Source organism: Pelodiscus sinensis, chromosome 14, assembly GCF_052426305.1.
Source record: "Pelodiscus sinensis isolate ZL-2025 chromosome 14, ASM5242630v1, whole genome shotgun sequence".
NCBI classification, from domain to species: Eukaryota; Metazoa; Chordata; order Testudines; family Trionychidae; genus Pelodiscus; species Pelodiscus sinensis.
The window spans coordinates 11,437,056-11,461,054 of NC_143065.1; the positions used below are offsets into that span (position 1 = coordinate 11,437,056).

Consider the following 23,999-nt stretch of genomic DNA (forward strand, 5'->3'; position numbering starts at 1 on the left):
AGAAGAGTCCCTCTTCCAGGACTAGTTTTGTCTTTGCTGCATCGAGTTCCTCATGTCTACACTGCGGGTTTTTTGCAGAAGAGGCTATGCAAATGGATGCTCATTTGCATATCTTCTGCTGATTCTTTTTGCGAAAGAGGTTTTGCTGCTAAAAAGCCCCATGTAGGCGGGACAATCTGTCAGAAAAAAAACCTTATTTGCAAGATCCTGTAAACCTTGATGTTTGAGGAATAAGGGATCTTTCGAAAAAGGGGAGGGTTCCTATATAGGGCTTTTTCGCAGCAAAACCTCTTCCACAAAAAGAATTAGAAGAAGAATCTGTAGCCATGTGCACAGGCCTGTGTGGATTAAGTCCCTTGTGGAGACCTCGTGTTCTACCACTGCAGTTGTGCGGGACAGTGAAAAGAGTGTTTGCACCAGGAGCAATATATCCGGCAAGACAAGTGGTCCAGGGTTAGACGTTGTACGAAATCCCCCGGGTGTTTTCAAACCGGAGTTCTGTTCAGCTGAGTGTCCACAGAGCAAACATGACCGCTCAAGCCCCATTTCCGAGACTTGCTGGAGCACACCACGTCCAGAACTCGAGACCACACCACGTCCAGAACTCGAGAACTGTGTCCTGGAGCAGCTGCAGACACACCCCCTCCCCTCCGGAGTGCCCAGTGGCTGAATTTTGCCCTTCACGGCCAATGGGAGGGGTGGGAAGTGACGGCCAACGCCTCCCTGTGGCCTGCACTGCTTCCTGCAGCTCCCCTTGGCTGGGAATGGCAAATCGTGGATGCTCAATGTAAAACTCTTGCAGCCTGCCAGTGGATGCCCCTGATGGGCCACATGCCTCCCATGGGCCACACATGATTGTAATGCCGCTGGACTGCGTGGGCCAGTCACAATGTGTCACAATGGGGCCAGCCTGGGGGGGATGGAGCGGGCCGAGTGTCACCATGCAGCCCAGCCTGGCTGCAGACCGGGGAGTTCTCCCAGTGGGGCAGCTCTGCACCACAGCCCACTTAGCATCAGCAAGCAAGATCTGGGACTCGTGGGCACCCCCTCGAGGGGAGGGTGTCCCTGCTTAGCTCCCTCCTTTTATCAACCCTCCTTGCTCACTAATGCACTGGCCCGGGGGCCAGGTGTTTGCTGTCACTTACAGGAGCCTGGGCATGGTAGGACGGTTCCGCACTCCATCAGAGAGGGAAAACCTGGCTGGAAAGTGACTCACCCCGGCTGACTTTCCCCAGCTGCTCCTCCCCCTCCTGCCTCACTAATCAATATTTATGTTGTGCCTACATGGAACACACTCCTGTCCTGGGCTCCGTCCTTAATGTCCCTGCAGAGCTCCGGCTTTGTCGGATCATTCCTGTGTCCGTACGAAAGCGGCTTGTCCATCCTTTTCCACCCTCGTGCTCCTATCTCTCGCCTGAGGGAGAAGACTGGCTGCAGGTTCCCATCTGAACCTATGCCTGTGTAGGGCCTGAATTTGCTAGGATAATGCCCTGTGTCCAGGCTGCTTTGCACTGCCCCAACGCTGGCTTGGCTGCCTGTAGGAAACTCACACCAGTGCAGGGTGGCACAGGCAAGCTGGCTCCTGCCATCAGTGGCTGAAGGGAGTGGGGGTGAATACTGGTGATGCCTGGCTGCTAGGATGGCTGCTTGGGCTGTTGGCACCAACTAGGGTAGCTTATTGGCTGCTCTAAATGATGCCAGGGGCTAGCCCAAGCCAGGGAGAACATGGTGGCTTTACTGCATCTTGCAGGCAGTGTTCCCTGTACACGGTGGGCTTGGGTGGCCACCCAGGAAAGATTCAAGTGCCACCCAGCTGATTAGCAGAGCGCTGGCAGCATGTGTTCCCACTGGTGGTGCACATCCACACAGGCCTCAGTGCACAGCACAAAATTTATTCTGTGCATACACAGAAAAATTAGAGGGAACAGTGTTGGCTGGGTATGTCTAGACTAGTCTAAGTCCCACAGCAGAACTCAAGTCAGCAGACCCTGAGTGTGTTAACATGGGCCTTGAATATTTATTCCCATTGTAATGCCAGGGTAGGAAGCGTTTGAACCCAGGGGCTCCACTGTCTGCACTACAATATGTGGGCCCAGGGCCAACCACCCGCACACCAGAGTTCCTGCACCCTCCGAGGAAGTTTCTTTGCAGTGCAGAGCGGAGGAACTTGCCAGTCTGATAAATCTGCCCGTCCAGAGGACACAGACAGCTCATAGGGTTGGGGGATACTTTTTGGCAGACTCGCAGAGCAGGAGTCAGTGGGGTTGTATCTACACTGCAAAGCAAGACGGCTTGAAACCGGGATCCCAGCTTGACTCCGGCTCAGACCTTCCTCCTCTATAGGCTCCGGAGCTCCCACAAGCCCTGTATTAGCAGGATTGGAGAGTAGACAGACGTGGGGGGAGGGGGTTGAGCCTGAGTTCAAACGCCGGGCTTATGTTGCAGTGCTGACATGCCTGTAGACACAGCTGACGATCTCGGCTCCACCATTTACAGTGAGTCTCTTGAGCACCAGAAATAGTCACCTCCGCTGTGTAAGTGTTGCTTCTCCAGCCTGAAAGATCTGCCTTTTTTCAGCATTCAGGTCTCATCCTCTCCCCACCTTGAATGACTCCACACACCTGCCGTTCCAGGCCTAAACACTGGCACCCACCTCTTTAAACACCTCCCCATGGATTTCAGAAATGCCCAAAGGAGAGCGAGTGAGCATCGTCTAATGCCTCTTCCTTTTTCTTCCTATGGGCATGGGGCCAATGCTTTTGAAGATCACATCAAAAGGGATCTGCGTGGATGACAAGTTACACATGAGTCAACAGTGTGACACTATTGCAAGCAAAGCAACCATGATTCTGGGCTGCATTAACAGGAGTGCTGTGAGCAAGACCCGAGAAGTCGTTCTTCCGCTCTAACTCTGCGCTGGTTAGCCCTCAGTTGGAGGATTGTGTCCAGTTCTAGGCACCGCATTGCAAGAAAGATGTGGAGATGCTGGAGAAGGACCAGAGGAGAACAACAAAAATGATGAAAGGTCGAGAGAACATGAGTTATGAGGGGAAAGCTGAAGGAATTGGGCTTGTTTCGTTTGGAAAGGAGAAGACTGAGGGGACTTGATAGCGGTTTTCAGGTACCTAAAAGGGTGTCACAAGGAGGAGGAGGGGGGAATTGTTCTCCTTGGCCACTGATGATAGGACAAGAAGCAATGGGCTTAAACTGCAAAGGGAGGTTTAGGTTGGACATTAGGAAAAACTTCCTGCCTGTCAGGGGGGTTTAAACACTGGAATAAATTGCCTAAGGGGGGGTTGTGGACTCTCCATCACTGGAGATATTTAAGAGCAGATTAGACAGACACCTGTCAGAGATGATCTAGACAGCGCTTGGTCCTGCCACGAGGGCAGGGGACTGGACTCGATGACCTCTCAAGGTCCCTTCCAGTTCTATGATTCTATGAGAAGTCAAGGCCACTGGACATGGTGCTACGTGCCTCTTGGACAAACTTCTCCCTCTGGTGCAACGTACTTGACATCTGTGAAGTTGCACTGACATAACTGAGCGGATAACTCACCCCACTCAGGAACCCCTTCGCCGGCTGAAATGAGTTGGTGGATGCTCCCAAGGGCCGTCCAGAGACTAACTTCTACAGCAGGGGCGGGAACCTTTTTTGGGTTGGGGGCCACTGACCCACAGAAAAATCAGTCGGGGCCTGCACACAAGTGAGAAGCACAAAACCCCCACCCCTCACTGATGCGCCCCCCCCCAACTGCGAAGGAGAAAGACCCTCCCTCCCTTCATTCCCTTTGCACACCAGAGCCTGGGGGCGGGAGGGGGGTGCAGCCTAGTCGATTTTGTGCGCTCCAGTCCCATGTGGGCTCTCCAATGCTGGGGGGCCCCTGAGCCTCAGGGACCGGATCCAGGCAAGCCAGGGGCAGCATCCAGCCTCTGGGCCTGAGGTTCCCCACCTCTATTCTACAGGGTGTGCAGCACTTAGGGCTTCAGGTTCTAAATTCCTGTTCTAATGGCAGCTTCTCATTGAGATCCAGCGTCTGACCACCCATCTGCTGAAAGACCAGGGACGGAGCAGCCGTGGCGTGTGACCTTTGGAAACAACGACCTATTGACTTACGTCTCTCATCCCCTCCTCATGGCCCGGCGGAGCTGGCTCTCCTTAGACACCCGTACGCAGGTAGAGCTTGTGCCATCCCATGACTGGAGTTTTTCAGAACAGGTTGGCCACACACCTGCCGGGGATGCTCTGGGTTTTCTTGGCGCTGCCTCTGTGCAGGGGAGCTGGGCTAGATGACCTCTTAAGGTTCCTTCCAGCCCTACATCTCTACGCGTCGCTGTGCTGAACGGCTCCTGAATGCCAGTGTTTTCAGCTGCAAATGCCTGGGAAGCAACCGGCTCTGCCCCAGCCCTGCCTCTGATTCAAATCGTATGTCAGAACGAAGAGGGGAAGCTCTTCACTTCTGCCAGCTTGTGTTAGGTTGGCGTCCACTGGGTGAGGTTTCATCCCTCTCCTTATAATCCAGGCAGATATGTGATATAGCATAAGCTAATATAATGGGTCATGCAAGGATTTACATCTAATTACTACAGGTTAGAGTCCTCTCGGAAGGATGATTCAGGCTCACTGGAATATATTTAGTGGCTATGGAACAGCTTGGTACCCGGAGAAAAGAGAATGGTACACTGTCCTCCATGGGGCAGCCCCGGCCTTGCTCCGGGGGGGATGTGAGTTCTAGCCCCAGCAGCCAGCCTGCTTTCCTGCAGACGCTGAGAGGGGAGGTGTAGGGATGGAGGAGCCTTGATCCCCTCTCACAACCCTTACTGACTGGTTCAAGGAGAGGAGGACCCCCCTCCTGTCCTCAGATGAAACTTGTTGCCAGGACAGTATTCTAATCCGAAGGAATGGGACCCAGTCCCCAGCCTGAAGAAAGGCGGCACTGAGCTGGAGAACATGTGGCCTGTCAGAAAGACGAGAGGTTACGGGCGGCTGGTGATGTAGGCAAGGAAAGGCACAGCCTTCCCAGAGCTGCCTACAGGCCCGGCCGGCGCTGCCGCTGCTGAAGGCTGCAACACAGCAGCCTGGCTTCCCCGCACGGCCAGGAAGGCCATGAATATGGTTTCCGTTAGGGGTTTTAAAGCAGCTAACCGCAGCCACAGAGGTGGGGTCCCACTGCCCGGCCTGCGAGCGCCTCCAGGGCTGAGGCTGCTCCGGCCCGGCATGGCTGGCCGGTGGCAGCGTTCACTGGGCTACTGGGCTCACGTCCTGCTCCATCACAAACATCCCAGGTGAGCCTCGAAGACTGAGACTAACAAAGATATTTAGGTGCCTAACTCACATTGAGTGCAATGGGCATTAGGTGCGTACATATGTTTGAGGATCTGGGCAGTTGCTGCTGTAAAATGGGAACAGCAGAACCGCAGTACCTTGTGGTGGGGTCTGGAGGATGAAATCCAGTAAAGATTGAGTGGAGATCAGATACTATAGTGACGGAGGGCAGATAAGTACTGAGGAGAGCAAGCGGCATTCAGCACCCTCCCCTACTTCTGCACTGGATAAATTATCCCGCACCTTTACCAGTGCTTAGCTGCATCCAGACGGTGGAGTGGAGCCAGGTGGAGGGGCAAGCTGGGACCCCAAATGTTATTTTCTAATGACGCTTCATGCCAGGCCCGTGAGTGAGTGCTATTGTCGAAGTGCTGTGAGCTGTTTCGTTTGAACCCCAGAAGGAGGTGGAATTAATCTGTGTCTGACCCACATCCCTAGCCAGCTGCGGTTCACTGCAATGTGGTTTGTGTCTGCACATCGTCCATGGAGGTTTCCTGGGAACTGGTTTGCTCTCTCAGCATAGGTAGACACCTGACTCCGACGGGGTCAGCCCAAGCAATTCAGCTCACCCGATGGCTCTTTCGTTTTGTTTCTCAGTCCAGGAGGCTACGCTTTAGTTGAGGCTTCTGATCCAGCTGGGGGGAAAGAAAAACCAGTCCCGATTCCAAGTCTCTTGCTCCAAATGCTAGACCCTGCTCCCTCTTGGCTGCTTTTGGAGGACTCGTCTGATGCTTTAAAGCAGAGCCGGGCGTTTGACATGCCCTAGATTTCTAATGAGCGTACTGTGAACTCAACCAGGTATGGAGACCCCCACTCAGTGCTGGAGTCTGACTTGAATTAACAACGCCAGAAAGAGGCCAGAACAAAAGTCCTAGAGTCAAGCACTTCTGTACCAGACGGATGCCTCACCTCTAGGTCCAGACTTAGCAGCCAGTCTCAGGTCTGTGCAAAACAAGACAGGGCAATGGGATACGTGTCTGTGATTAAAGCCACTGGAAGGTAGATTCCGGCTGCTGCTCTTTTGCTACCACCGAATGACAAGTTCAGCGGGGTTTATAAACCTGTTCCTAGAAAGCCTGATGCAGCAAAAGTTCCCCTTTCTGGGGCTTGTACAAACCCAGCTCCTTGACTCAGTTACAGCCCGTGGCTGCTTGAAGTTGAGCCAGGAGTCAAAGAGGCCCTGGGATTGGGTTGGGGGAGATAGAGGCGATGTACCACCATCTTTGCCGCTCTCCAACCCCCTTTTGGGTCCCATGTCACACACAGCTCAGCTGGTTTGAGGCCCACCTGATTCCAAAACTGTTGCTTAATCAGTCATTTTCATTGGCCACGAGTGCATCATTGACTGATGACTGAGTTGGGGTTGGTCCTGCTTTGGGCAGGGGATTAGACTCAATGATTTCTGAGGTCTCTTCCAGAGGACCCAATAAGCACAGGCATGTTTCTGGCCTATGATAACGGATCTAGGCCAGCATGGGGGGAGATAAGCAACCCTGGATTTTGTGCAATGTAATTTGCACACAAGGAAACCAGTCAGCCCTGGCCGTTACAGTGCTGGGTAGGACATCGCCAGCAGCCAGCCCCAAAGCACCAAGGGACTCCATTGTTCTAATGCTATTTCCTAACCAGGAGTAAGGACTGGTCACCTGGGGAAATTAAAACAAAGTTACGTGCTGGTTCTGTACATGTGGTCATGTAGATTAGAGGGTCAGACCCCCACACCAGGGCCAGTGTCTGGCTACAGGCTGTATGGGGGCCCTGTGTCTGACTGAGCCCACTAGGCATTACTGCCAGAGAAAAATTGCCCACAAGCCAGTGACAATGGTTTGCGTAGCATCTCTGGACAGCTGACAAGGGTGCCTCCTACAGTAAGAAAAAAGGACCTATTTTTTTGTGAAATTATCTAAAGATTTTGGGGGGCCCAACATGAAATTCCTTAATGGGATCTGATTTTCAGATAGCACGGGACCCTCCTCATCGAAACGCCGCCTCCTTGAGGCCAGATCAACAGTGGCAAATTGCGGCACACAAAATTGCTAGTCAGAAAACCAGCATAGATCGGGCCACATCAGCACAGCGATGACTGATTAGAGCTCCAAACCCCGCTGTCCTTAAATGTGCCTTGCCTGCTAGTTAATGAGTGACCTTCAAATCCCAGATTACTATTCAAGCAAAAAAAAATCAGATTTTTAACAGAGAAAGTTTTGCCAGTAGCTATACCAGGGGGAGGGAGGGGTAGATGCTTCCCCTCCCCCTTCCTCATGCTCTGTGGAGTCACAGCTGTTCAGGCATTTTAATCTCCAGAGATTGTCTTTAAACTTAGGCAACTGTATGATTTGCCACAAACGGGGTTTTTGTTATTGAAAATAAAACAGTCGTGACATAGTTTGGAGAGAGAAGGGAATGTGGGTTGAGCACCATGACGCCAACCAGAAGTCAGGTGCGTTTTTTTATAGATGCATTAATGGCAAAAAAAAAAAAAAAAAAACCCACAACACACACACCAAGCCTGTGACACTGTGGTAGGTAGAAGCTTTAACAGAGGGACTGGAATAAGATTATTATGTGTGACAACTAAGGGAGGGAAATTTTTTACAGTGAAACTAAAGATTTTCCCCCTTATGCCTCCTCCTGACGTAAGCGAGCACTTTAATGACAGCATATGTGGTTTTAGGTTAAAGCAGGGATGGGGACCATTTTTTGAGTTTGGGGGGGCCACTGACCCACAGAAAAATCAGTCGGGGGCTGGACAAAAGTGAGAAGCAACTTCCCTTCTCCCCCCCCCCCCACACACATACCCCTTGTCCACCAGAGCTTAAGGGGGCTGGGGCTAGTAGATTTTGTGGGCCCCCTCCATACACTCTGGGGTGGGACCAAAAATGAGGAGTTCAATGTATGGAGGGAGCTGCTGGGAAGCAGGTATGGGGTCTGGGCAGGAGGGAGGATGCTGGAGTGGGATCCCTGAACCTTGGGGGCTAGATCCAGGCAAGCCGGGGCCCAGATCTGGCCCTCGGGCCCGTAAGTTCCCCACTTTTGGGTTCAAGTATCTCTCTCTACTATAGGCCTGCTCCAAAATTCACTGGAGGCAGTGGAAAGACTCCTATTGACTGCAGCTGGGATTTTTCCCCCCTCCCTGTTCCCTTTGAGTGAGGTTTTAAATGAAGGTTTCTTTAACTGTAGCTCTGTGCTCTCTCTGTTCTCTGAATGTCTTTGAAAGGGCTTTCCTTGTAGTCGCTCGCTGCAGAGAGAAGGCAGATGGGGACATAAAGAAAGGATTTTTTTAAACAGAGAAAATCAGGAAAAACCCACTGCTGGGGACTTCATTTATTCCTGCACATAACTTGGGCTCTCTGTGTCCTTCAATGACCTGGCTGGCACCTATGTTAGTCTGATTGTTATCGATTTGGGGCAAGGCCCTGCTACCTCTGGCACCTACTCTGTTCTCCGTTTGACACAGGGAATAGCGTTGCAGGAAGGGAGCCAGTGTCCCATGTGGACGTGTGGGAGTCCATGGGTGATGTGTGGCCAGGGTGATTACATTCATGATGGTGCTGAAGCTGCTGTCTGGAAACCACATTGTCTTGGAAGCCGCTGATTCGTTCTGAAGGTTGCCCTGTCTCCATCGAAGCAACGGCGGCAGCAAGATTTGGCTGGCTCGTTGAGACAGCTCTAGGTCTACACCCCCCCTCCTTCCCTCCTGCCCCCGCATCTTTCCAAATGGCCTGCTCGGGCGTGCATCACATTGCATTGCCCTCCGGCTGTGTCTCCCTCTGGCTGCCTAGCAAGGCTGAGCTAGGACTCTGCTCCCCTGGGAGTGATCCTTGATGACACATGCATCCCGAGGCCAACGCTGAAGTCCAAACCCCATTGCCCAGGGTGAATAGCAGAACGGCCATCCTGGGTCAGGCCAAAGGTCCTTCCAGCCCAGTGTCCTGTCGGCCTACAGTGGCCAACACCAGGTGCCCCAGAAGGAGGGAACAGAACAGGGAATCATCACGTCCCCTGTCACCCATTCCCAGCCTCTGACTGACAGGCTAATTAGCCACAGGCTAATAGCCTCCCTGACCAGCCTGGCTAATAGCAATTGATGGCCCTATCCTCCAGGGGCTTTTCTAGCTCTTTTTCCCCACCTTGTTAAGATCCTGCCCTGGAGCTCTCAGACTTCAGCTCTCCCCAGCTTCGGGGCACAGGCCTGGAGCAGGCTCAGCCTTCACTCGACCTGCCCAGGTTGCGCGTTGGGGGCGGAGGGAGGGTTCACAGTGCCATGCAGTTTGAGCGGCCCCTGGATTCAAACAGTGGCAGCTTTCCTGGCCGCCATGGTGAGCACGGTCGTGGTGGGGCAATCTAGGGCCCTCGGCTTCAATGCTAACCCTATAAGGGAGCGGGGGGACCTGCAGCAGCGTTGGCTGGGGATCGCGTTGGGCCCCGGTTCTCCCGCAGGGTTCCCGCAGCTCCAGCTCTTCACTCGTTGCCAGGAGGCAGCCGGGGGAGGGGGGGACCCAGCCTCGTCGCTGTCCTGCGCCCCCTGCTTTAGCCGCGCGGAGCCGAGGGGTTGCGAGCAGCAGCCTGGGGCTGGGGCCATGTGGTCTGGTGTCGTCACGCCGATAAACAAGTTAATCCTCCGCGCCCAAGGGGAGCGGTGGGTGGGGCGGCGGCGGGCGGGGGGCAGAGTTAAGCTCGGGGAGGCTGCGAGCGGAGCTCAGACTCGCGCGTCCGCTGGAGAAGGAGGGAGCCTCGCCCCGCCCCGCCCCGCGGGAGCTGTCCAGGCGTTGTGGTGCTGAACCAGGTGCCTGAGCCCGGCGCAGGCAGGGAGGCGCTCGGAGCCGCACACCCATGGGAGCCGGAGCGGGGCTGGTCTGAGCCCAGCGGCCGCAGAGCGCTCCAGCCACCCCGCTGCTCCTCGGTCCGCCTGCCGGCCCGGCCCGGCCCGCGATGGCGTTCATGGTGAAGTCCATGGTGGGCGGCCAGCTGAAAAACCTCACCGGGGGGCTGGGCGGAGAGGAGAAGGGCGAAGGGGAGAAATCCCCGGCCGAAGCCCAAGGGATGACGCGCGAGGAGTACGAGGAATACCAGAAGCAGCTTGTGGAGGAAAAGTAAGTGCCGGGGGGTCGGAGGAGGGGGCGGTGTGTGCTGCTAGCCCTTCTGCCCCCTTACCCCCCCCCCCCCCCCCAGGGCAGCTACCCCCTCTCCGTGGGGCCCTTCACCCGCCCTCTCCGCTGCCCGCTGGGATCCAGTCCGGGATCAGCTTAAACAAAACCGGGTGAACAGGTCTGCTAGATTTGTGGGGACCTCCCCTTAATCCCAGCAAAAATGTCAGAGGCGTTCGCTAAAGAAGCCGGGTTTTGCTCAATGGGACCCTGGCCAGCCCCTCAGGCGAGGTGCCGGACAGGAAGCCCCCCCAAATGGAAAGGGAGCCTGGAAGGGGGAAGTTCCCCCCGCGTCTCCACCTGTAGCAACCCGGATTTGAATTGCCTACCTCGCGTAAACCAGCGAACCCGATGGCTGCGCCGAATTAGGCGAATCGTTCCCGATTCAGCACACCCACCGACAATCGCCCTTGCAGAGCGCGCGGCTGGGCTGGAACTAACTTCAGCGCGTGCCCCAGCGCCGGGGCAACCCTGGGTTTAAACGCGCAGTTGCTCTCAGCGAAACCAGCGGCGAACCGGCGCGGCCATTCGGGGAGCTGGTCGGGATCCTGGGCTGGGTGGCTGGTTTGCACCCAGAGCTGACAGCTGCCGCCCTTTCAAAGGAAACGCAAAGGAGGGAGAAACTGCAATCAATGCCTTGCGGAACGCGGGGGACGTTAGAAATGTAATTTGAATGAAACCCATCATCTTTTAATCCGTTTTCGCATCGGCGCGATGGGCTTGGTTCGCCTCTTGGGCCACATTGAGTGTGGGGGTTTAGGGCTCTCCGCCGAAGTTTCTTTTAGGGTCCCTCGTTCCTGCGTTTTTGGACGAATGTTTATACATGGTGAAGGCCCTGAGAATTCACTGGGAAATTGCGTGCACACGAGCTCTACCGCAATCCGGATCAAATTGTATTTAGGCTTCTTCAGCACACTCCGAGCCTTCACACCTGACCAAAGACAAGCGCAGAGGGCGACCCTCCCTTGCCGCCACCTTCCTGAAAGGTCTTTAATCTCTTAATTTCGCCAATCCCTTTAGCTGCAGCCCATTGGCTTCTCCAACCATTAATCCCGGACTCGTGCAGGGATTGTCACAGCCGGTTACGAGAGAGGCAATGGAACTCAGTTAAAGGCGATTGACTTGAAGACAGGAGCAGGCTGAAAAGCAGCGCGGACCTGGCTGTGTTCATTTCCAGCCGGCTTTCTAGCCTCCAAATTCCTGGCCATTAAATAAATCAAAGTGAGGAGGGGCCTGACCGCCGGCCAAAAGAGCCGCAGACCCCAGTTGGTTTGATTCCTCGATGTATTTGTTCTGGAATGTAAACACAGAGGGGTTCCCGCCGCCGCCGCCGTGTGCTACGTGATGATTAGGAATATAATGCGTAAGCAACAGAAACCGGACTCGCTCCCTTGCCGGTGCTGTATTCCCCTGGCGTGGCTGTAGCAGAGAGGGGCTCAGGTGGAGAAAGCCGCATGCGACTTGGAGAGCAGCCTTCGAGCCCCATCTGGCGCATTCAGGCCTGTCCCTGTCGGATCCAGGCTTCCCTTCAGCGCGGGCGGGCGCGCCGGCTATGGGTGACCTGACCGGCCCTGCCCGGCGCCCGGAGCTGGGGCAGCCTGGCTGACCGCCGTTGTTTTCTCCCCTCGTTTCCAGGATGGAAAGGGACGCCCAGTTCGCCCAGCGCAAAGCAGAGAGAGCCACGCTCCGGACCCACTTTAGAGACAAGTACCGGCTCCCCAAGGTAAAGAGCGAGGCGCGCTCACCCCGGCTGCACTAAGACCCGCTCTGGTCAGTTTCAGAACGTGCCCGAGTTGCACTAAGACCCGCTCTGGTCAGTTTCAGAACGTGCCCGAGTTGCACTAAGACCCGCTCTGGTCAGTTGCAGGAACGTAGCATTTCCACCCTGCGCTTCTAGCCCCATCCTCTCCCCTGCCCCCACGCCTTCCTACTGCGATTGCAGCCCATGCTACTGCCCCTTAGGCTCCCTACTCGTGTGCCAGCCCAGAGCCATTTGGGGCAGTAGGAGGTAACCATCAGGGAGAAACCATAGTTTTCTATATCCCTTTATGGTTATGGGGCATCCAATGGGGGGGGGGGATCAGAAACTCACCAAAAGGGCCAGAGAAACACTAATTTTAAACAAAATACAGGACTATGGCTGGAAGCTTTGAATTACCATTGTTAATGCAACCATGTACTGGAGCTAGTAGTACTGGTTTGGAAAGATTTAGCTCCATGTGGGTGGGTTTGATCCTCGTGCCAGCTCTTAGGCTAAACCAAAACTCTGTAGTCACACAGGACAGTATGAGCTAATTTGTACCATGGAAGTCATCAAAATAGTTGTCACTATTTGGAGAATGGACTAATATGGGAGAGGGGAGTGTTTCTGACTATTTTTCTGATGCACAGATAATAAGAGCCCTACCCTTTAATTATAAAACATAGATTTTGATGTTATCTGTTCTGCTGGAGACTGTAAGTATAAAGTGCTTATGGTAAGAACATAAGACCAGCCATGCTGGGTCCATCTAGCCCAGTACCCTGTCTTCCAGACAATGGACAATGCCAGGTGCTTCAGAGGGAATAAACAGAAGAAGCAATTTTTGAGTGATCATCCCCAGTTGCCCATTCCTAGTTTCTGGCAAACAGAGGCCAAAGACACCGTCCCTGCCTATCCTGGTGCTAAGCTGCTGATCAATTTGTCCTCCATCAGTTTATCTATAGTTCTTTTTTCAACCCTGTTACAGCTTTGGCCTTCACAACAGCCTCTGGCAAAGATTTCTGTACCTGCTTTTGTTTGTTTAAAACCTGCTGCCCATTAATTTAGTTTAGTGATCCCTAGTTCTTGTGTTATGAGGAGTAAATAACACTTCCTTATTTGCTTTCTCCACACCAGCCATGATTTCTTGGATCTCGATCCTATCCCCGCTGAGTGTCGCTTTTCCAAACTTCCCAATCTTATTTATCCCTCCTCATATGGGAGCTGTTCTGTGACTGTAACCCATTTTGTTGGCACTTTCTGTAGTCTTCCAATTCCACTATATCTTTTTAAAGATGGGGTGGTCACATCTGCATGCAGTATTCAAGCCAGATTTAATCTCTCACTGACTACAATGTAAACTGCCTATAGATCATTAATGGCTATAGGGGTGTAGAAAATCTTGTCTGATAGTTTGTGTATATAACAAAGTATAATCATGTGCTCTTATATAACCCCCTCCCCCCATAACTATGAACCACAAAATGGCTAATGCAGCACCCTTCAGCTATGTCTACACAGCAACATTATTTCTAAATACCAGTCCACATCTACACAGCCAGCCGTTATTTCAACATAACATCGAAATACTGTCAAGCTGTAGGACTTCTTACTCCACCGCCTGTAGGTCTCATTTTATGAGGAGTAAGAGAAGTTGGAGGACACATGCTCTATTTCGAAAGAAGTGCTGTGTAGACAGCACCAAAACTGGAAATAAGCTATTTTGAAATAAGATACGCAATTGACATCGCTCAATTTGTGTAGCTTATTTTGAGTTAAGCCCTGCTGTGTAGACGGGCCGGAGTGATACGCACTCACCAAACCAGTCCCAGTGATTTCCAGGTAGTTAAAATCTTTTTAAAGCGGAGGTGATCACATCTGCATGCAATATTCAAGTGATCATTAATGTCTTAGTCTCACCGACTACAATGTGACCCAGTCATTAGCATGTGGCTAATGAGAGGACGCTTATATATGAGACAGCTTGCCACTAGGTTACTGCCACCACAGCTGACATTTCACGCTTGTTCAGGGGAGGGCAAGAAATCCCTTTTCTTTTGCGCAGAGCTAATGGAATGTATCGTGCCAGCCTCCCCTTGTGCTGACCAGCCCCAGCTCCGGTGCCCAGGAATCCAACCATCATAGTGTTCTACAAAGTGCTGCTGTTGCCAGCCAGCCATGGAGCACTGGGCTGCAGCAGCGTTTCTCCTAAAAGTCTACTTCCAAAGCGCTCTGCAGTCCACAGAGAGAGTCAGACAGGCCTGGGAAGCTAGGAGACGGCTTTGGGGACCATGCCTGGTGCAAATTTGGGGCCATGGTCAAGGGGTTCCAGGCATACAGTTCCCTTCCCAGGAAGGGGTCTGTGTTTAATTTTGAAGTGCTGTGCAATGCAAGTGCAGAGCAGGATTGGCTTGAGAACAGGTATGCCAGAGAGGTGACCCAGAATAGCACCTGGGGTAGAGTTTGGGGATCCTTTTAAGCCCTTTTTCACAGACACAGCCCGGGAGTCAGAGGCACTAAGCAGGGACACACAGACTGCACTGAGGCCCACAAAGCCGGCTCCAACAAGGTTAAATCCCAGGTTTAGGCACCGCTCCCACCTGCCAAGTACCAGAAACTTGCTCATGCCCAGTGCAAGTCTCAAACTGGGGGCAAACAGTGCATAGTTTCCCTCTGGGACTCGATCTGGGAGCCATGCAAAGAGCCCGCCTAGGCGAGGGGGAGAGAGAGGGGGGAAGGAAAACAGCCACCCTTATACAATAATTCAATGGCTGAGGTGCTCACTCGGAAGGATCTGCCACCTCCCAACCGAGTTCCTGAGAGAAGCAGCTTCCCCACACACAGCCTGAGCCCAGCAACTGAGGTAGCCAGATGGGCTGTGCTAGATGCTGCTTCTATTCCCCTCCCTCTACGAGTTCGGATTTGGCTGGAGAGCTGCCCTTTAGCGAGAGCCCTGAATGGGGGATCTCCTGCAGGTTCCTGTCTGGCAGAAGCTGTTCCATAATTAGCTAGGCCCTGAGCATGTGAGACTCGTGCGGCTGGCCGGCGGTCTGGGTCCTTGCCCAGGCTGGGAGAGAGTCTGGGTCAATCCCCAGCTTCTTGACAACACAGGATTTGAACGGGGGTCTCCGACCTTGCAGGGACTGTCCTAACAGCTGGGCCCTGACCTGTTCCGCAGCACGGCCCCTGCTGCAGCTGTTCCACCTTACTGAGCTCTGAATTGGGCTGACGCTGCCACGAGGCGCACTGGGTGTCAGAGCGTTTGGGGCTCTTCAAGGCCGTTGGAGACCCTCATTCAAGTCTTCCAGCTTACGAAGCAATTGGAACAGTGAGCGCCCCTGGGCTTTAATTCAATAGTCACAGAACCAAGCAAGTGCGGCCTCCGGAGTGATTAACCTACTGAAGCCCCAGAAGGGGCGGGACTTAGTGTGGAAGGGGCGGGGCTGGGCAGCCAGCCCTCAGCGCTGCCCAGAGCACAGCGCACCCCTCCTTCCCCCGCCCTCAGAGTTGCGTGGAGCATCTCCAGCAGAGATTTAAAGGGCTCCAGGCTCCAGCCGCACTGCTGCCGCAGCGGTGGTAGCCCCTTTGAATTGCCCCTTTGAATTGCCAGGCCCCGGGGCAATTGACCTTCCCCCCATTCAGCAGGCCTATTCAGCTCCTCTAGCTGCCTTAGGAGAAACAAGATGGCCCATAGGCTCTTTCAGTCTTTCCTGTTGCAGCAGATCCACTTGAATTCAATATTCAAACAGGGCCAAAAGAAGAGCTTGGCATGAAAAGCCCCTTCTAGCCCCGTGGTTAGGGCAGGCAGCAGGGCTGTGGAAGATCCTGGGTCAGCTCTCTTCTGATTTGAACGGGGATCTTGGATTCCCCTTTTCTTCAATATATATTGGGCCACCAAAAATATGTGAATCACTCGTACCCCCACTGGCTAGGATACCCACGCGATCCGTGGCTGATCAAACACCATCGTCAGAATCCCCATGACGTCAATAACAGCTCATGTGGGCTTCCAGGAGGCTGAACCATTGACAGATTTTCCTGCAGCCAAGCCATCGGGCTGCTCTTTCGGGTCACTCGTCAAGAGCCATCCACGTTGGCCAGGTGCCAGCTCCCACGTCATACACCCTGGCTACCCTCATCTCTGCGCCAGGCCGTCACAGCCAGCTTGCAGAACAGCTGACAATTGGCAGCTGCCCCGTGTGCTGTCATCTGCTGCTCTTGTTGGTCACGTTCAGATTCCAAATGATTTGAGTTTCGCCCTTTGTCTGGAAGTACAGCGGGCCCCCCTCTCTCCTCTGCAGCCCAGACCGCCACGCTCGCTGCCTATGCACAAACTTGCTGCAATTTCCGGTAGGGCCCAGTGGGCATCCCAGCTCCAGGGATCTGTCATTCTTTCAGGCCCTAACTTTTCTCAAAGCTGGGACAGCACCATGCGCTGGGTGGTAGCTTCTTAGTGGAGCTCTGTGGCTGCAGACTGCAACCCACATATTTGGTTTGTCATCACTATTACAGCTGCCCCCAAAAGTGCAGTCAGGTAACGCTCACTCAGCACCTTCCCACTGGCTTTGTAGAGAGATTACTCCATGGCCAAGTCATACCATACACCACTGAAGAGTCTGGCAGTCTGGTACACAACTCCTTGACCAGGGCATGATATAGATCTGGCTTCTCCTCCTTCAGAAGTCTTCTGCTACAGTTACCCCAACCCCACAATAGAATTCACATGACCACACTGCAAATATCTCCATCGCCTTGTTAGCATCTCTCTGTGCTGCTTTGCAATCCCTCAGGGGCTGGGAGAAATCCGTTCTCTAGCTCTCCCAGAGCAGAAATGTATCTGAACACATTGTTCCTTGGGTAACATTACAAATCTGTCCCTACTTGAAAACTGCTAGTATCTAAAAGGGTGTTACAAGGAGAAGAGAGAGAAAATATTCTCTGTAATCTCAGATGATAGGTCAAGAAGCAATGGGCTTAAATTGCAGCAAAGAAGGTCTAGGTTGGACATTAGGAAAAACTTCCTGTCAGGCTGGTTAGGCACTAGAATAAATTGCCTAGAGAGGTTGTGGAATCTCCATTACTGGAGATTTTTAAGAGCAGGTTAGACAGACACCAGTTAGAGATGATCTAGATGCAGAGGCATAGCAAGGGTGTTATGCGCCTGGGGGCAAAAGCAAAATTTGCACACACACACACACACACACACACACACACACTGCCACCATGTGGCAGGGCCCCGAACCTGGCACACAGCTGAGCCCAACCCTGGGAGGACGGGGGAGGAGGGGGCTTGTACCACGTCTTTCCCCAACCCCACACACTATCAAAAGATGGAGGAGGGTAGGGTTGGGGGCAGAGAGGTGGGGAGGAGGCTCCAGCTGGCAGTGGTGGGTGGAGGAGGAGCAGGCAAGCTGAGGGATGACAGGGGGAGTGGAGAGGCACTAAATTAGTCCTTACTGTGGTGCTCGGGGGAAACTACCCCCCTATACACCCTTTGCTATGTCAGGGTATGTCTACACTACCATCCTAGTTCGAACTAGGGTGGTTAATGTAGGCAACCAAAGTTGCAAATGAAGCCCGGGATTTGAATTTCCCGGGCTTCATTTGCATCTTGCCGGGCGCCGCCATTTTTAAATCCCCGCTAGTTCGGACTCCGTGCCCGTGGCTACACACGGCACGGAGTAGGTAGTTCGAATTAGGCTTCCTATTCCGAACTACCATTACTCCTTGTGGAACCGGGAAATTCAAATCCCGGGCTTCATTTGCAACTTCAGTTGCCTACATTAACCACCCTAGTTCGAACTAGGGTGGTAGTGTAGACATACCCTCAGTGAATGTAAGAGATTAATTTACCTGCTAAAATAACACTCAGAAAAACTTTTAAATAAAACAAAAGCACAGCACGAGAATCACCCTCACTTTCTTGAAAGCACTTGAAGCAATAAGTAGCCTAAGGCTGAGGTTACATTGCAAGCCTGGCTTTCTGTCTGCCACGAGAACTTTGTCCTTCAGGCTGCCATGAAATTCTATCCTTAGTAAAGGAGCGAGGTCTCTCTGAGCTGCTCTTCCAAATTTCACACAAGCCATTCAACTGTAGCCATAGCTGTCGAGATTCAAGGCCAGCCTTGCCTTTGGCAGACTGCCCCGCCAGGTGTTCACAATCCCAGCATCCAAACACATATAAGACTTTTAGTTGAGAAAGCCACGTTAATCCCAGGTCTCTGCCATGACTGGGAGATGTGGGTGACCTATAAAAACACCAGCATTTTCTTTGGAAAATCCACAACAAAACTTGGAGGGACTCGATCACCTCAGTAATGCCAACTCCCTTAGACTTGAGGCCTGGATTATCCAGCACCAGCCGAGGTAGAGCGGACAAAGTCTGATCTATTTTTACCAAAACTACTGCCCAACTCACCAAAAGAGAAAGGAAACAGGGAGGCCAAAAGGAACGGTTTAGAGCAGTGGTTCTCAACCTTTTTTTTTTAAATAAAGTACCCCTTTTTCAAAAAAAAAAATTATAAGTACCCCCAATACCTACAGTTTTCAGACACACCATTTTTTTCTCCCATTGCAACACATTTGTTTAAACAACTTAATCGTAACCAGACAGGTGATGAAATTTTGGGGTGTAAAACGTACAAAACCAATAAAGCGGCGTAAAACTTAAAACAAAAATTCTGTTTTCTCCACATTTCAGTCGTGTTGATGTACCCCCAGACTTCTCTCAATTACCTCCCAAGGGTACTCCTACCACTGGTTGAAAAACACTGGTTTAGAGCAGTATAAAGTACTCCTTTTAAAAAAATTATAAGTACCTAATGCACCCACCCCTTCCCCAGAGCCAGGCACCCCCAGACTCCCTGCTCCAACCTAATGCCCCTCCCGTGCACACATACCCCCACTCTAACCCAATGCCCCTCCCCCAGAGCCAAGAACCCCCAGTCCCACCCACCCCCCTGTCCTCCCTCCACTCTAACCTAATCTCCCTCTCCCTCCTGTAGAGCCAGGCACCGGAGGTACAGGTAACTCTACCATTAAAGTGGCTGCTTCTGCCGGCTGGCCCTGCCTTGGAGGCTTGATTGCACAGGGAGCACATGGCCCCGACAACACCAGTGTCATGTAGAAAGCTGCTACCTTACAGGAATGTGCTACCGGTAGGGTGTAATGTAGAAAGCTGCTACCTTACAGGAATGTGCTACCGGTAGGGTGTAATGTAGAAAGGTGCTACCTTATAGGAATGTGCTACTGGTAGGATGTAATGTAGAAAGGTGCTACCTTATAGGAATGTGCTACCGGTAGGATGTAATGTACAAAGGTGCTACCTTATAGGAATGTGCTACTGGTAGGATGTAATGTACAAAGGTGCTACCTTATAGGAATGTGCTACCGGTAGGATGTAATGTACAAAGGTGCTACCTTATAGGAATGTGCTACCGGTAGGATGTAATGTACAAAGGTGCTACCTTATAGGAATGTGCTACTGGTAGGATGTAATGTAGAAAGGTGCTACCTTATAGGAATGTGCTACCAGTAGCATTTTCCTATTCGTACGATCGTAAGGAAATGCTCCTACAGGAAACTGCTACCAGAAGTAGCACACTCCTACAAGGAGTAGTTCCATACAGTACGATATTGCACCGGGTTTGCTACTCGCCGCGACCCATGGGGCTGTGCACTCTGCTCCTACCCCAGCCCGGTGCCCCCCTAGCGCAGCGCCTGGGGGCAACTGCCCCCCCACCTCCCCTCCCTACGCCTCTCTCTACATGGTGCTTGGTCCTGCCGTGGGGGCAGAGGACTGGACTCAATGACCTCGCGAGGCCTCTTCCAGCTCCAGTATTCTATGATGTTGTGAAGACCAGGACTTTAACAGGAGTCAAAAAATAACTAGATTCATGGCGGTTAAGTCCATCCATACTTATTAGCCAGGCTGGGTCGGGATGTACGGGGCCTGTTTGTCTGGGGCTGGGAATGGGTGACGGGAGGGATCACTTGAGGAGTCCCTGTTTCTGTTCACTCCCCCTGGGGCATCTGGCATTGGCCACTGTCGGCAGACAGGCTACAGGGCTCAATGGACCTTTGGTCTGACCCAATATGGCCGTTCTTATGGTCTTACGATTCTATCACACATAACATAGGCTCCGCCTTGGCTCCGAGAGCAGAACATCTCCTCATACGTCATCATCACGGCACGCACAACATTAACATCAATTGCCAGTACAGGAATCATTCGACAGTAGCCAATAGTCATAAACTATAAACCAACAAACAGAAAAACCCCTCCCTATCAGTCTAGGCTAAAAAGTACAAACATATCAATGGACTTCCTGGTGGAAACAGGCTCATACTCTTGTGTGACTAATGATTTTTGCATTACCCAAAGGCCTAAAAAACCAGGAAAATGCATCACCTCTCTCACCCAGGGCTAAATATTTCCCAGACCAGTACTCGTTTGAGCGCATAGTTGCACTAGCAATTGTATTAAGAAACTTTCTGACAATTTTGGCCAAAATTAGCCAATGTTTCGTCTAGTGATGGCTCTTTTTGTGACGGTTATGGTTTTTTTTGTCAGACTGGATAACGGTTAGCCATTTACCATTCATGTTTAATGTGGTATAGAGAAACGGCACCAGTTCTAGCATCTCCTTCAGCCCTGGTGAGGACCACCAGATACGTGCCTGATTTGACAGCAATGACATTTTTCTAGCTGATGAATTCTCCGACTCATTAATCAGACCTCTTTCTAAATCTGGCTGGCTGGTGGATTCTATACGATACCAATTCTGCAGACTCGTATACCACAGTGCAACCTGACACGTTGCCTAGCAGCTAGCAGTACCACTTCGCTAGGCAAACGCCTGTCCAGCTGGCCTGAAGGAAGCCGTCTCTCTGAGTGGCAATTAGCAATAGGCTTAACTGTCCAGCTTTTTTTTTTTTCTGGCAGTCTGTCATGTGACCATTCTGCTGGACTGTCACTCATCTTCTGCTCTTTATGGCTTTCTGTCTGCAAAGCCCCATTGGGCATCCGCTCTCACTGATGTCAGTTTCACCAGTGTTTTGGTTGCTCCCTCAGTATAAAAAGTAAATCAGAAGGAACTGCTGAAGTCAATCACTTGCGCCTAGATCCTCCAAGGTATTTCGACGCCTACCTCCCATTGATTTCATTAAGAGAGTTGTAAGAACATCTTCCTTCAACAGGCACCGTCTCCCTCTCTGTTTCATTACTTTGGTATGTCTGCATAGAGCTGTATGAATGATTCACTGGGAACCATTTAATCTCCAATAATTCAGCCTCTTTCTTTGTTCAAGGAATAATTCAAGAGCATCACAGTTTCCTTAGTTTCATTTAACAACAAAAAGGGCTATTGTGAATGCTCTGACTTGACTGTCAATATTCTAAATTGCCCCTGGATTGATTTAGTTTTAAAAGGTCAGATCAGTCATTTGATATTGTTTCAATAACCCAACTGGATAAGAACAGATGCATTCTTATACGCAAGCTAAAATTCATCGTCTACCCATATTAGTGCCAGGTAGTTGGATCACTGGTTTGTTCCCATAAACACACAAGTGGTGGAAACATGTCCAAAGTGAATGCCCCTGTATTGATTCATGAGGCTCTCTGCCTCATTCATGCAGCTCCTATTAGAGGTGAGGTTTCAGTTGGAATTGAGAGACAATTTTCTTTCATGAATCTTTTCTGCTGCAGCTGTTGGTCCTGTCCCTCTATTGTGCCTTCACAGTTGTCCTGGGATTTATCAGTGTGTTAATGCCCCGGGTCTGGTCCTTGTTCAGCAAGTGATAAGCACCTGAGTAAAGTTAAGCATATGCTGAAATCCAGCAGTACTCAACAAAACAGTGAAACATGTGCTCCAGTCTGTTTGATTCAGGGGTCCTGAGTCATAAGTGATTAAGAACAATGCTGACCTGGGGCGTCTGTTTTCTTTCCTCTCCTCCTTGTTCCCTCCTTCCCTTATCTCTGTTCCCGAGCCTGACTCTCATCTTCTCCTTGATCCGTCTCGCCCTGTAGAATGAAACGGACGACAGTCAGATCCAGCTGGCAGGAGGGGATGTGGAGCTCCCGAAGGAGCTGGCCAAGATGATCGAGCAAGACAATGAGGAGGAAGAGGAAAAGGACTCTGTTATCGGACAGCTGACCAATATCCAGAGCCTGGACCTTGATTCCCTGAAGGATAAAGCCCAGGCCACACTGGAGGACCTGAAGCAGTCAGCTGAAAAGTGTTCTGTCATGTGACCTGGCTGTTTCCCTCGATCTAACACCCCAGTCTTAACCGTGTAATGTTGGGGGGAGGAGGGATGCGACGGGTGGTCTGGGGGCAGCCGTGGTTTAGGAAAACTAGCCAGTGGGAGACCCACTGAGTTTGTCACCCTTACCTGTGTGAGTTGGAGACCTTTTCTACCCCCATGCTCGGCCTAGATTCCCTGAAACCAATGCACGTGTCCTGTCCCTCTCGTGAAGCGTGGTTTCCAGCAGAAGGGCAGAGTCAGGAGGCAGCATTGTCCCGTCCGCCCTTCCCCCAGGCGCCAGTCCTGCGGTGGGATCTAAACCCGCTTGTGACATTGGTTGACCGAGTTCCTCATCCCAGTTTAGTATTTTCGCGCAGAAGGGAGAGAGGCATGTGATGTGTGTTACGGAGCCAGGCCGGTGAATGGGAGCATGCAGACCTCTGCAGAGGAGCAGATCGCTCGCCTCCTCTGCCTTCCCTCCTGTTGCGGTGACGCAGGCCTGGAGCAAAGCCCCCGGAGGCGATGGTCAGTATCCCCTGTTTTCCAGGCACAAGCTGTGACAGGGAAATCCCCACATCCATAGCACCACCAAGAAACAACACTCCCGAGAGCAGCTTTCAGGCATCCCTCGCCAAACACTCGGCAAAGGAGGGGCCAGTTATATCCGTCCCGTTTTAGAGAGGGGGAAACTGAGGCACAGAGCCGTTACACCCCGGTCAGAAGTAGGATCAGGACTGGTGGGTGTGCAGTTGTCTGAGACCACAATTGCCCTTCCGCGTAGGAACGTCACTTGCAGGAAACACGTTCAGCTGCCATGTCACGTCCACAGTCTGGGACCGACTGTTAATCGTGTTCCTTGAAGGAGAGAGCAGAATTCAGCACCATATAGTGAGGGGGAAATCTACCTGTCCATTGTGATGTACCCTTGCCAAGTTGTCGTCTGACTATCTACCCCTTATCTACCCTCCTTATCCTATGGTACCAATGGAATAAATACCAGGACATCTCTATGCAGTTCTTTCTCGCCAATATCTCCATCCAAAAAGGTGCATGGGACAGGGTGGGTCATTTTCCCCCTCACAGTCTGAGGCCGGCCTCAGTGAACTGCAATAGACCGAGAGCCCTTTTGAAAACATTGAACTCAGCGGCAGGTGGGTGACGTTTAAATCTCCAGGCAACTCTGCCCCAAATGCTTTGTACCTGCCATTCAAAGGACGGCGCTTGTGTACACCTCAGCACCCTTGGGGGAGAGGGACGTGTCACTACCCTTATTTTGCAGGTGGGGAAACTGAGGCACGGGGAGCATTCTTAAATTGTTAAGGTGCTTTGAGGCCATTACGCTCATTGAGGCTGGGGTGGGGAACTATGGGGCAGTCCCGGTTCTATTTTAGTGTCCCGAAGGGCTGCGACGTTGATTTCATTCCGGTTACTGGGCGTGGGGTGGAAGTGGTTGGACGATGCTGATGGTCTGTGATGGACAGGAGGTCAGATTAGATGATCTAACGATCATTTCTGACTTCTGCCCTGATCATCTCCC

At 52.1% G+C, this 23,999-nt stretch overlaps 1 protein-coding gene across 1 annotated transcript; it reads left to right on the forward strand.

Moving 5' to 3' along the window:
- The first annotated feature begins 9,925 nt into the window (after positions 1–9,925).
- On the forward strand, positions 9,926–23,484 carry CPLX3 (complexin 3). The gene is made up of 3 exons (XM_006126272.5): positions 9,926–10,419; positions 12,109–12,196; positions 22,245–23,484. Exons 1-3 carry the CDS (start codon positions 10,259–10,261, stop codon positions 22,467–22,469), a joined length of 474 nt encoding a protein of 157 aa, XP_006126334.1. The 5' UTR covers positions 9,926–10,258; the 3' UTR covers positions 22,470–23,484.
- The last annotated feature ends 515 nt before the right edge of the window (positions 23,485–23,999 follow it).

Excerpts from the sequence above, each read along its gene's own strand:
- CPLX3 (XM_006126272.5), top strand. The coding sequence starts at position 10,259 with ATGGCGTTCATGGTGAAGTCCATGGTGGGCGGCCAGCTGAAAAACCTC. Across the intron at positions 10,420-12,108 it reads AAGCAGCTTGTGGAGGAAAA|GATGGAAAGGGACGCCCAGT; the intron begins GTAAGTGCCGGG and ends CCTCGTTTCCAG. Across the intron at positions 12,197-22,244 it reads ACAAGTACCGGCTCCCCAAG|AATGAAACGGACGACAGTCA; the intron begins GTAAAGAGCGAG and ends CTCGCCCTGTAG.